Source organism: Amblyomma mixtum, chromosome 10 (genome assembly GCF_055824585.1).
Source record: "Amblyomma mixtum isolate Tamu chromosome 10, ASM5582458v1, whole genome shotgun sequence".
NCBI lineage: Eukaryota > Metazoa > Arthropoda > Arachnida > Ixodida > Ixodidae > Amblyomma > Amblyomma mixtum.
The window spans coordinates 7,949,769-7,964,001 of NC_143021.1; the positions used below are offsets into that span (position 1 = coordinate 7,949,769).

Here is a 14,233-nt window from a genome sequence, read left to right on the forward strand (position 1 = left end):
AATGGAGTTTCATTAGAGAACGTTTCATCTTATATATATCTGGGTGTTCACGCCACTAACAACCTATCCTGGCGCATGCACATAGAATATGTTATTAACAACGCAAACCGTGCCCTTGGTTACATACGGAGAAACTTCTCTTAGGCTCCATCCCATTTGAAGTTACTTTTATATCAGACACTAATAAGGCCAAAACTAGAATACGCATTATCAATATGGGACCCCGAAGAATTCACTTTAATCGATGCTATAGAATCTGTTGAGAATCGGTCAGCTCGCTTCATCCTTTCTAACTATTCTCGCACGTCTAGTGTTTCTTTAATGAAAACCAAACTTCGCCTGACTAACCTCGCATTTCGCAGAAATATTTGACGCCTCAGTCATTTCCACAGCATTTTCTTTCATTGTTTGCGGGGATGCAGTGGCCGCAACTGGCAAAGGACAGGGTTAATAGGAGAGAGATGGGAGAGGCCTTTGCCTTGCAGTGGGGGTAGTCAGGTTGATGATGATGATGATTCTGCAAACGATAGTCAAAACCCGTTCTTTGCCTCTCTGGAGGAACATAGAAAACAGGCTGGCGTTGGCCTTTGCCTTGCAGTGGGGGTAGTAAGGTTGATGATGATGATGATTCTGCAAGCGATAGTCAAAACCCGTTCTTTGCCTCTCTGGAGGAACATAGAAAAGAGGCTGGCGTTGGGAAATAATGAACAATGTTCTTAATTTTGATCAATCTGATATTGTTGTCAGTGAAACTGACTGCGAGCCTGAGGAGCTGCAAACGCGCTCAAAACTGATGCAAGCTGCATTTCGTTTGCTTAATGTGCACCGCTACTGAATTTTTACGGCGCAAGGGCATGTGCGGCTAAAGAGCGCGATGGCACAATGTATCTTCGTTTATTCAAGGTGGGGTAAAAGACCCATATCCCAAGTACTTCACTCTGAATAAGCCGATCACCAGGCCAGGGGAAGCTTGTACCGACTATGTTAGCGGCTACTGAATAATTAGTTTTCACATAAAGGCCTTCTAATCGGGCAAGTTTTCAGCAAAATACGGCGCTGTTTAAAACGTTACTTCTAAACAACGAATTACGATCACTATAAGTGCAATATTCTTAATCGAAACCCAAGGCTCAGTGCAGAATAGTGTGCTGAACTGAGCAGTGCTTCCTGCAGATCAACACATGCAGTTTGCATAATCAATGTATTTATTGAACGAAGGAGGCTAGCACGGCGTTCGAATCGATGGACAGCTCCGGCTCGCGCTCGTAATCGCAACTTCAGCAAGAGATGTTGTCGGGCCATTTGGCTTGACACTTGTAATGCCATGAAAGGTTATTCGCAAAAAAGACGACACGAAGACAGAAGACACGACAGGACGAGCTCGCCCTTCCACTGGCAAAACGAACGTTATTGTGGTGCATTAAATGGGAAAAAGGCGGAGACCAGTACCAACATAGGAATGAAATGCCTTGCGTGATTAAGTGGCTTCCGTAGCCAATTTTACAAAATATCATACCAAGGGTACAGAATTAGCAGATGTGACGGCGCGCCAATTTTTCTAGCTGGCAATGCGATAAATATTACTGGCGGGAGCGAAGCGCCAGGGCTGTTTATTGTTGCCGCCGGAAACGCATTAACGCAAAATCGTTCCGTCAGTTTTGTTCTTAACAATTGTCATTGTATTGCTAGCGTTACTAATACGACAAGTGCACTTCAGCTTCCGCCTCTTTGTTCACAGAAAAGCTGTCGCATCTTTCCTTTTCTCACAGAACCTGCTATCGTAACCAACACAAATCTTCGTACATTGCACCAGCATTTTATATCTCCCCATGTGTTGATCATCGCTTCAAAGTTAATGTAACTTCGCAACGCACACCCACCCACTGATGTTCATTCCTACATGCCAGTTGAAACACCTGTCGGTGATATTAAGGCGAAAGCCTTTAATGGCTCAGGGTCGTGGTGTCCGTCCGTGCTCGCGGTGTCAGTCCGTGCGCTGGAATCGTGCCATTTGAGGTGTCCACTGTTCCAAGAGGGTGGTGGTGGTGAAAACATTTATTAAGAAGGGACAGGAGGTAAGTTTGGGTCAGCCCGGACGGGACCGATTCTTACAAGCACTAGGTGGAGGTCCCTAGTACGGGACCCCAGTGGCGGTGGCCGCCGCCCGGGCGCGCCCGACTAAGGTTTGTTGGGCCTGTAAGTCGTGGCAGCCAAGCAGGGTCGCATCCCAGTCCTCCCGTGTTGGGTTGAGGATGGGGGGAATGGCGGGGTTGGAGGGGCAGGCCCACACAATGTGATAGGTGTCAGAAGACACTGCACTACAGTTTGGGCAGCTGCCGCTAAAGGAGGGGTCAAAATGTTTTAGTGCTGCCGGGCACAGCAATATATTGGTGAGAAGACGGAGAAGGAGCCGCTTATCCGCCTTCTTCAGGCCTTTACATGGGCTTGGGTAAAGGCGATGACTATTTTGATAGCAGGTTTACTCCAAGAGAGCAGTTATGCGCCTTCCCTCTGGTTCAGGTGTCCACCGAAAAGTGTGAGACAGATACTGCGCCATTTCCTTTCCTCAAAAACCAATTTACGAATTTTACCCTCTGCTTTCCAAGCTCCCGCTCCATTGGTTTCGCAGCTCAAAGCGCGACTGAGGTGCCCACTGCTGTTTACAGCGGACAACGGCGACGGCGACGGTGACGCCGCGAAACGCAGAAACGGGCGCCAAAGAGCTGCGCTCTAAAATAGGTTTCGGGGAAATGAAAGGCGCAGTAACTGTCTTGCAGTCTGCTCAATACTGGGGCCAGTGGTCGTCGCCCATATCGTCCATGTGTTGGGCGATATGTGAGGCTGCGATCAGGACCAGTGTCGGAAAGTGCTCTCTGTCCCTTTCTCTCTCTCTCAACCACGACATTACAAATCACAAGTTGAGCGTGAAGGTTTTCCCGCCGCCGGATAAGACATTGATCGACTGTGGCCTCTCCTCCGCGCAGCGGCGCAACATCCTCCCCTCCTTGGCAACCGGCTCGCGAGTGGGGGGCGCAGCTGTGCATAGCAACCGTGACGTCACACAGTAGAGGTAGAATGAGCGCGCACTCGTCTGCGGTGGCAGCTGCACCGCCGCTCCTTCGCCAGACGTCTCGTTCCAGCCGAGTCAGTGAGACGCATGGCTGCGAAGCTGCCCAGTGAATTCGCGCCAAGCGGTTGGGGGAAGCGGCAGTGGGTTGACCACAAGGCTTTCGCCAAGCGCAGTTTAGAAATTCCAAAGCGTCTTCGGTAATTTTTAGTCGCTTTCACGCGCTTGGATCAATTTAGCGAAACAATAATAAAGTATTACAAAGCGACTTCATCTTGTATACGTGCTGTCACTTCCGCGTTGCCATTGTTGCTGCGGTTTCTTTTCCTTTTACTTCTTCCTTCGGGGGCTGTAATTATCGGCGTTTTTGTTCCCTTACTAATGCACTCATTTACCTGTATTTTTTCTTGTTTTTTTGGCTCTATAGTTAAGGTGTAATTATGTTCTTCACCTTTGTCTTTTTTCGATATAATCGCGGTTTAAAGCACATCCCCTCTACAATGCTTCCTGTAAGCCGTTGGGGTATAAATAAATAAATGAATAAATAAATGATGGTGGTAATGAATTTTTATGGCGCTAGGCCATCTGCGGCCTAGGAGCGCCGGGCACAAGGTATTTTCTTTTGCTCAAGTTGGGGTCAAAGACCCATTCCCAAGTATTCCAGCCTTATCAAGCCGAGCAGCAGGCCAGGGGAAGCAGCTTGTACCCATCGTATTACCGAGTGGGTGCCCGGCGGCATTGGGGATCGAACACCGCACCTCCCGCATGCGACGCGGATGCTCAACCACTACGCCACCCTGCGGCATAAATTAAAAAAATAAACAAAACAAATAAGCAAACAGACATCAGAGGCGACGCGCACGACAACAGGAAAGGCACAGGAAATTTTGTCGTGACCCCGGTCGTCTCTATACGGCGGAAGTGAACTTACGAAGGTTGGCTTCTTGCAGGTTTCAGGCAGATTCAAAGGAGTGCCACCGTACACGCATTCCGTGTCGAGGTTTGGCTCTTCAAAATTGGTTTGAATGATGAAGAGAACTCCAAAGCCACTAAAGTAGAGAAACAGAAGAGAACAAATCGGATTTTCGGCATCACAAATAGGATAGCGCAGTGAAATTGAAGAAAATTTTGTTAGTCCAATGAAGAGTGCACGAGCGCACTGAGCATTATCAATTCTGCACTCTATTTTAATAGGCAAGGCATTTTGGAAGCGCTGCTCAAGTACATTTATTCAGTTATTTATTTGGCTTGTTTTTGTGGCATTTAACGTTGTGTAGGTAGGAATGCAGAGAGGTAGGTAGGTAGGCAGGTACGTTGGCAGGCAGGCAGGCAGCCAGGCGGGTAGGTAGATACGTAGTTACGTACGTAAATAGACGCGCTCACTAGGTCAGATACAAACATCATGATATGAACAGCATATATTAGAAAGACAATTTAAAAACATTACCATGAGCTATGAAGAACAGCAATTTATCTGCCAACTATAGTCATGCGAAAAAGGGCTTTTTGCATGAGGCACATTAAATCTCGGAGACAAGTAATTGTTCACAGTCAACGGAGGAACGCACAGCTATTTAAACAAATTGCGTGCCATGCATGAGTCTCCTGCCATGAAGAGTAGACACTTATGTTTGCTAAGACCGAATTAGACGTCGAAACTACGGCGGCCAATATATCTGCAGGGCGGCCCTGACAGAAATGAAACGTGGCACCGCACCCGGTCGGGACAAAATTACAGTCTATTATTAGCCATTCTCCCCGACCCGGCATACCTGTCTTTATTGAATTAAATTAACTCAATCTGGCTTGGGGAAGAGCCACTCTCCATCGACTCGAAGGCCGCCCTGGTCATCTTCTTTCCTAAAGCTGGCAAAGCCATCAACACGGACAAGCTCCGCCCCATCTCTTTGACTTCCAGTATGGGAAAACTCATGGAGACGATTGTACGCGACAAGTTGTCCGAGCTCATGGAATCCAAACACATTTCTGCAGACACCACGTTCGGGTTTCGCAGACACAGATCTGCATAGCATGTCCTGCTACAACTCAGTCGGGCTAGTCTTCGACCCCATCGAATGCCCTCACAGTGACAAGGTTGTACTCGCCTTGAATTTGAAGAGAGCATTCGACCACGTTAGCCACGAGATCATTCTCACCCACCTCTCTCAAACTAACTGCGACAGAAACGCCTTTCAATATATTCGGCAATCTTTGACCGACAGACAATCTTATATTCGAAATCAAGGATAAGGAACTTGGCCCTTTTCATTAAGGAACCAGGGGTACAAGACAGGGCGCGGTGCTCTCTCCCTTGTTATTCAATCTGGCTATGGTGCACCTACCGGCCCAGCTGGGAGCTGTAGCCGGTGTTCAGCATGCGCTGTACGCCGATGACATCACCCTGTGGGCCACACAGGGCTCCCTTGGAGACATTGAGGCCAACCTGCAGGAAGCGGCGACCATAATGGACTGTTATGCTCGCCGCTGCGGCCTCCAATGCTCCACCCAAAAGACTGAATTTGTGCACGTGCGCACCTCACCGAAGTGCACAGCCAAAATTTCATTGTCTCTTCAGACAGGTCCAATCCCTGAAAATATCGTAGTCCAGGTACTGGGGCTCCTTATACATCAAGACAGACGGTCAGAAACAACATTGTTTGAAACTCCGTCAGGTGGGGAACCAGGTGGGCTGCTTGGTCCGCCGGGTTTCTAACAAGCGCGGGGGGTTACGATGTAAGGACGCCTTGCTATTGGCGCATGCATTTGTAACCACTCGAATTCTATATTCGACTCCATACCTCCACCTGCAGAAGCAAGACAAGGATTCACTCGAGGTCATCCTCCACAAAATTATTAAACGGGCTCTAGACCTCTCCGCGAACACCTCTAACAATACACTGTAGCGCAGCAAAAGACGAGGACACAAGAGACGAGAGACGAACACCACGAGCGCTAACTTCCAACAAATTTTATTCTCCTGAAGCATCACATTTATACACCAGAAAACGGTAATCACATGTGCGAACAGTATCAATTCCTCAGAAAAACAAGCTCTTTATCTGAGAGGAGAATGGAAGGTGTACTTACGCACGAGCATCCTGACCTATTTATCTTTTCAGCTTCAATGATTTCGCGCGTTACTCTTTCTCTGCTTTTTCCTATTACGACACTTTTATCAAAGAAAGGCTTACATGTCTTTGACTTGCATGCGAGAATGTGGTCAACCAGCGATCCGCCTTGCCCGTTTCTGACGTTGCGAGCGTGTTCCATTAGGCGCTCGTTCAGACATCTCCCCGTCTGGCCGATATAGTGTTTACCGCATGACAAGGGAATTTTATACACAACACCTTCATCGCACGTGACGTAGGCTTCTGGTGCCTAGTAGTGCATCCGCGCGCTTTGTTGGTGTTTGTTTTTCCCAGTTTGCACAACGTTGCAAGTTTTTTCGGCGCCGAGAACACGACGGTTGCATTCGCTCGTTGACCAATTCTTTTCAAATTGTGAGAAATCTTGTGAAGATAAGGTAATACAACAAGGTTTTTTCGTTCACGAGGAACCGGGTTTAGATGACATTGAACGAAATTGACATTGAACGGTTCCTCGTGAACGAAAAAACCTTGTTGTATTACCTTATCTTCACAAGATTTCTCACAATTTGAAAAGAATTGGTCAACGAGCGAATACAACCGTCGTGTTCTCGGCGCCGAAAAAACTTGCAACGTTGTGCAAACTGGGAAAAACAAACACCAACAAAGCGCGCGGATGCACTACTAGGCACCAGAAGCCCTACGTCACGTGCGATGAAGGTGTTGTGTATAAAATTCCCTTGTCATGCGGTAAACACAATATCGGCCAGACGGGGAGATGTCTGAACGAGCGCCTAATGGAACACGCTCGCAACGTCAGAAACGGGCAAGGCGGATCGCTGGTTGACCACATTCTCGCATGCAAGTCAAAGACATGTAAGCCTTCCTTTGATAAAAGTGTCGTAATAGGTAAAAGCAGAGAAAGAGTAACGCGCGAAATCATTGAAGCTGAAAAGATAAATAGGTCAGGATGCTCGTGCGTAAGTACACCTTCCATTCTCCTCTCAGATAAAGAGCTTGTTTTTCTGAGGAATTGATACTGTTCGCACATGTGATTACCGTTTTCTGGTGTATAAATGTGATGCTTCAGGAGAATAAAATTTGTTGGAAGTTAGCGCTCGTGGTGTTCGTCTCTCGTCTCTTGTGTCCTCGTCTTTTGCTGCGCTACAGTGTATTGGAACTATGTACCAACAAGCCCAAAAAGCCACGATACTGAACCTCTAACAAGCGCCTTCTGGGGCTGAGGATGGTGAAAACTATTCGGAAGCTCCAGAAAGCCATTTGACCAGCCAATACACATGTCTCTCGAAGACATCTTCGGATCACCGCCTCCTTGCCCGACTACACATCCAGCACTCTCATGGAAGAGCGCGTACGTATTCCATCCCAGTTCAGATGCGCCCTCCACGTGCGCCCTCTTCCCGCGAAGATGGACCGTGTGGACCGTAATGGCCGGCGCCTGGCGAGGGCGGAAGCCATGGCCCGCTACTAGGATCGAAACGTGGCGTATTCTACGTGGATGCCTCCGGTCCCCACCATGGGCTATGGTACACGGCCGCAGTCGTCCGCCAATCCAAAACAATGAACGGCCTTACTTACCGATGCCGCGACCTAACACACTCGGAGGAGGTCACCATTGTAGTCGTTCACCAATCCAAAACAGCGAACGGCCTTACTTTCCAAGGCCGCGACATAACACACCCGATGGAGGTCGCCATTGCGTTGGCTGCATCCTATCCCACTTCAAAAAGAATTATTTCCGACTCTCGAGGGGCCTGTCGGAACGTCGAGCAGGGCTGGGTACCGTATCCAGCCTACCGCATTCTCCAAAACAGCGTATAAACCGGGGACCCCGCTCACCGGCGTATCGGTTGGGTTTCTGCTCACATGGGCCTTGAGGAAAATGAGGCAGCTGGGGCCGCCGCCCGCGCGCTCTCTCACCGGAAATTCCTCTCCGATCCCGACGATCAGGAACTCGACTTCACTCCAGCTTACTCCTTCAAAAAAAAATGTTTTACTTTATCAATCTGGCCACGACCGTTATCCCCGCCCGTGTAAAGGTCTCTCATAGGTGGAAGAGCGGTTTCTGCTTTGCCTGTATACCAGTACTTTGCTGTGCCCGGCAGCTCTGAAACACTTCGACCCTGCTTTCTCGGGCAGCTGTCCCCACTGTGCGGAAAATTCTTCGGAAATCTACCATATGGTGTGGGTCTGTCCCTCCAACCCTGCTATCCGCCCCCACCCAACCCAACCAGGGAGGACTGGAAGGCGACCCTGCTGAGTTACCTTGACCTGCAGGCCCAACGTTCATGATGTAAAAATAGCGCACAGGGAACACAAGGGACGGAAAGGAAACGACGCAGACAAGGCCCAACGTGCCTTAGTCTCGCTAGCCCGGGCCGCGGCCGACGTCACTGAGGGGTCCCGAACTAGGGACTTCCACCTTGTACTTGTAATGGCTGGCCCGCTCTGGGTCAGTTCATTCATAGCCTCGTGAAGTGTATCTGTACATAAATGTTTTCCACCACCACCATCCCGCTCTTCTGCCTCGCAAGCGTCTGCGTGTGCTTGCGCCCTTACCTCTCTCCGCCTAATTGCTTCCTCTCTCTGCCTCTTTCCCTCCTCGTCATAGAGACGCATCGCCTCTTTCTTGCTTAAACCTAGCTTGAGAGCCAGTTGTAACGCTTTTGCCAAATCCATACATCCTGCCTTCGAGTGATCGGAAATATCCAAGACAAAACAAAAAGAAACAAGGAAACGAATCTTGGCGGGCTCATCCCATAACTTTGTCACGGATACTCGGAGAACACTCCGGTCGAAAGAATGGACTAGGTGACAGGTGTACTCACACAGATGCACATTTATTACACCGTACGCGACACAAACAGTAGAGCACATAACTAACTAACCGAACTAAAAACACAAAGACTACCAATACACACGACCCGGGAACACGCAGACTACTAGCGTTCGGCGTTCGTGCTCACGGTTTGGAGCTGATAAAGCGTTGCATGGGTCCTGTCCGTGGCATCCAGGTAGCCGATGTCAAGGTGGTGTTCGAAGTGCTCAGGCTGGTGTCGCTGGCGGCGTCGGCGGTATTGTTCGGGCCCCCGGTCCAAGCTCCAGCGGAGGCGATTCTGGCGATGTTGACGTTGTGTGCACCCCCGGATGGGTGCACACAACGCAGGTGCGTTGCGTCAGCCGTTGACTTCTCGGAACGGGCTCAAGAATAGCAGGAAGTCTACGGAGCGACGCCGTAGAACTGGAGATCACCGGGGCAGCAGCCGGCGTTGCTCTGTTCCAGCGAGGTGTTCTTGACCGGCCGGAACCTCTGCTCCCCCCCCCCCCCCCCGTGCCATGCTATCCCTCGCGCTTTTATAACCTTGGCGTTGGTACACGTCAACCTTGCCGTCGTCGTCGTCATCGTCTTCTCTTCTCCACCAATCATTTCTTCACACCTCACCGAATACTTCTTCATCTTTATTCTTGGGTAAATACAGGTCATTCAATTCAATTCAATTCATTTATTTTCACCATATATTTACATGGTTGGAGCTCTCGGGCAAAAAGCTGCTCGGGGCAGCTTGACGAGGTCCAAGAGACCGTAACAAGGTAGAGCAGTGCCGACATATGATTAAATATAACAAAACGACATAATTACGACATAATTACACAAAAGACATCGGTATTTGATAACAAAACACAATATGATGATGGACTGACATTTTAGGATTTTATTGTGCGTTTAGAAATCGTTCCCCCAAGTCGCTTCTTGTGGGCCTAGCATCAAATTTATACTTGTTTAGCAGTGAGGGGAGGTTATGTTTCAATGACTGGTTCTTATAATTTGTTCGGAAACGAGGAACGTGCCAGTTTTCTGTGTTTCGTGTAGATACTATTGGTTCGTGGCGTTGTAGTGGAGCGGTGGCAATTAAAAACTCACGAAATGAATTAGAGAAAGAGAAGTATGTACGCAAAATCCGGGAGTCATATAATGAAAAGTCAGGAATGAGCTTATAGGTTGCGAAAAGCAGGTCAGTATGTGCTAAGTGTTGGTGATTCCCGATGTATCGTGTAATTCTTTTCTGGATTGTAAAGATTTTTTGTTTATTTTTATTGGTTGTAGTGCCCCAGACAAGGTTACAGTAGTTAATATGTGAAGCAAATAAGGCATGGTATATTTGTAGCTTAACGCGTGTTGGAAGGAAGTGCGGCGACGCGAGACCACTCCAGCTACTGCGGAGATTTTTTTGCATATATTAACAACATGCATGTCCCAGCTTAACGTGCTGCTAAATGTAACTCCAAGTATTTTAAGTGATTCTACGATATCAATGTGCTGTGCTTCATAGGTTATGACATGATTAGATTGAAACGTCTTATTTTTCGCTCTGAATACCATTACTTTAGTTTTGATGGGGTTTATTTTGAGTCCATTGGATTGTGACCAGGAGGATAAATTAATAAGAAAGTCTTCGCACTGCTTAATTAACGCGTCTGCATCCGGGCCAGCCGTAAGTACGTATAGGACAGTCGTCAGCGTATATGACAAATTTTGCTGATTCACTAATGAGGACAATGTCATTAATAAAAATATTGAACAAGAGTGGTCCTAAGAGGCTTCGTTGAGGTACACCCTTACTAACTGGCAGAAAACTTGATCGGTGTTTTCCCATACATACCATTTGTGTTCTGTTCATTAAGTACGACTTCATTAGTTCAAGAGGTGTTCCGCGAATTCCATACCAAGATAGTTTTGTTATAAGGACGTTGTGGTTAAGACAATCAAATGCTGTTGTGAAATATACAAAGAGGCCAAGTGTCAAGTAATTTTTCTCAATATTATCCTGAACAAATTCCTTAATTGTCAGTAGCGCAGTTTCGGTAGATCTCCCGGCTCTAAAGCCATGTAATTCTCTGTGGAAAATATTTCGGGCTATAAAATACTTTAAAAGACGAGGAAACATAATTTTTTCTGCTCCTTTCGAAAAAACTGAAATAATACTTATTGGTCTGTAATTAGTTGGGGTGTTTCTGTCACCACCTTTGTATATGATGGAAACTCTGGATCGCTTCATTTCATCGGGAAAAATTCCAGTTTCAAAAATTAAATTGAAAATATGCGCAAGCACCGGCAGAAGGCACAAACGAAGCAATAAAGCGGCGCGTCGGCAGCCTTGAAGCATGAACAAACAAACACTACAAACGAACGCTACAAAGATTCGCGGCATTACTCCCCTCTCAAAGAAGCATCGACTGGATGCTTTAGAACATAATTCAGCAATAAACAATGAAAAACAGATTGCGCAAAAATAAACACCGAATGTGGAAACACCGCGTCCTTTAGCGTGCATGATAGGTCTTTAGGCGTACGACATGGACTACTTCTAGTCGAACGCGGCGTCGCTGGGATGCAGCTATTTGGTCAGGGACGACTTCATAGTCCAATTCACCTAGCCGACGAAGAACTTTGTACGGGTCGAAATAGCGGCGCAAAAGCTTTTCACGCAATCCTCGGCGGCGAATGGGCGTCCAAACCCACACTCGGTCTCCTGGATTGTATTCCGCGTTGCGTATTCGTAGGTTGTAGCGTCTGGCGTCGCTTTGCCGCTGGTCTTTGATCCTTAATCAGGAAAGTCTTCGGGCTACTTCTGCGCGTTGAAGGTAGACGGCGACGTCGACGTTATCTTTCTCTGTAACGTTCGGCAGCATGGCATCCAGCGTGCTCGTGGCCTCTCTGCCATGGACGAGTCTAAAAGGCGTCATCTGGGTGGTCTCCTGCACTGCGGTGTTGTAGGCAAAAACTACGTAAGGCAAGATGACGTCCCAGGTCTTGTGTTCGGCATCGACATACATGGCGAACATATCGGCGATGGTTTTGTTGAGGCGCTCGGTCAGTCCGTTGGTCTGCGGGTGGTATGCAGTTGTTCTCCGGTGGCTGGTTTGGCTGTAATGTAGGATGGCTTGCGTCAGTTCCGCCGTGAATGCTGTTCCTCTGTCAGTGACAGCGTTGCCAGATTGGGAAGTGGCGGCGATACCAGAACCTCGTAAATTTTTCACCAGATTTCACCAGAAACTAAAATTACATTAAAAAAAACAAAAGTCAGCCTTCTTCGAACACTCATTTTATTAATAACATAGAATCATTTCGTTTAGCCTTTAATCATCACTTGTAGCGTCATAGGCGTCTGAACGGAACCTGCGTAGCATATCGTCTGTGATGACAAATTTCACGCAGCACATCTCCCTGAAGGCCAACGTTGTGCGAATCCGTACAATGGCATCCAAAGTTTTCAGTGACATCTTGTTCCGGTACTTAGTCTTCACACACGTGACTTGGCTGAAGACCCGCTCTACCACCGCATTTGACACTGGGCTCGAAAGACAGGCCAGTGCATACAATGCCAGTTCTTTGTAGGGTTTTTCACCCAGGGCGTTCTCATGGCAGGCTACGGAACCTCGCCAGCCACACCGATTGAATCGCACAAAAGCGCCCCATCCTAGGAAACGATGTAATGAGTTAAAATGTCAGCAAATTCCTGGAGCTCGTGGGCAGTTCGCTGAAAGCGCAGCAGACTGAGGCTACCACACTCAGGCGGCGGCAGTGGGCTACCCACGCGTCTTTTTGGCTCGCGAAACCTGCACCTTCTGCGGACGAGCAGTGCCGGTAGTTGGTTGTTTCGGCAGAGTGGTTTTCCCCAGATATCACCAATTTTTGTCTGGTGTAGTATTTCGCCTACTTCGACACCAGGAGGTCTAAAATGTCACCAAATTTTTGAAATCTGGTGGCGAATTTCACCAGATGGCAACGCTGGTCAGTGATGAGCACATCGGGGGCGCCGGGTCGCAGAAGAATGTTCTCGACGAAAAATTCGGCGACTTCTGCTGCTGTTCCGGTCGGTAGGGCTTTTGCCTCGGCGTAGCGGGTCAGGTAGTCGGTCCCTATAATGATCCACCTGTTTCCAGATGTTGATTTCGGGAAAGGGCCCAGCAAGTCCATGCCGATCTCCTGAAAGGGCCTTGAGGGGGGTTCAGTGGGGTACAGAAATCCTGCTGGTAGGGTTGTAGGGGTGTTTCGTCGCTGACAATCTCGGCAGGTTCTCACATAATGTGCGTCATCGGGAGACAGTCGGGGCCAGTAATACTTGTCTTGAATGCGGCGGAGGGTGCGAGAAAACCCGGGATGTCCACCAGTCGGCTCGTCGTTTGAGGCTTGAAGAACTTCTCCGCGCAGACTTACACGTACAACGAGGAGGTAGGCTGTCTTGTTCGCTGCGAAGTTCTTCTTCACAAGCACATCGTTCTGTAAACAGAACGAATACAATCCTCGCTTGAACGAGGCGGGGGGTGAAAAACCTTGCCTTCCATGTATTCGATGAAGCATTTTATGTCGGGGTCCGAGCGTTGCTGTTGTGCAAAAGAGCTGGAGCTGATGGGTCCCAGGAAGGCGTCCTCATCGTCGTCCGCGGCGGTGCATCTACAGGGGCTTGTGACAGGCAGTCGGCGTCAGAGTGCTTGCGTCCGGACTTGTAAACGACGGTTACATCAAACTCCTGGAGCCGCAGGCTCCATCGAGCGAGGCGGCCGGAGGGGTCCTTCAAACTGGCGAGCCAGCACAGTGCGTGGTGATCGCTGACCACCGTGAACGGTCGTCCGTACAGGTAGGGGCGGAATTTCGACGTAGCCCAGATGATGGCAAAGGACTCCTTCTCAGTTGCCGAATAATTAGCTTCGGCTGTGGACAGGAAACGGCTAGCGTACACGATGACCTTCTCCACTCCGTCAATTTTCTGAATGAGGACAGCGCCTAGGCCCACACTACTTGCGTCAGTATGAATTTCAGTCTCGGCGTTTTCATCGAAGTGCGCGAGGACCGATGGGGACTGTAAACGACGCTGAAGTTCCTTGAAGGCTTCCACTTGCGGCGCTTCCCATTTAAATGGCACGTCTGCCTTTGTCAAGTGGGTCAGTGTCTCGGCGATGCGCGAAAAGTTCTTCACAAATCGTCGGTAGTACGCGCACAATACGAGGAATCTGCGCACAGCTTTCTTATCGGCAGGTGGCGGAAACATTGCGATAG

The 14,233-nt window shown here is 48.7% G+C and overlaps 1 protein-coding gene across 1 annotated transcript in view; it reads right to left on the minus strand.

The window, feature by feature from the left end:
• LOC149325081 (uncharacterized) overlaps positions 1-14,233 on the minus strand; it is a 462,194-nt gene that overhangs the window by 345,204 nt on the left and 102,757 nt on the right. Inside the window, exon 4 of the mRNA XM_089564180.1 lies at positions 3,999-4,116. Within this exon, the coding sequence (XP_089420306.1) occupies positions 3,999-4,116 (118 nt within the window). The remainder of the gene's footprint in view (positions 1-3,998; positions 4,117-14,233) is intronic.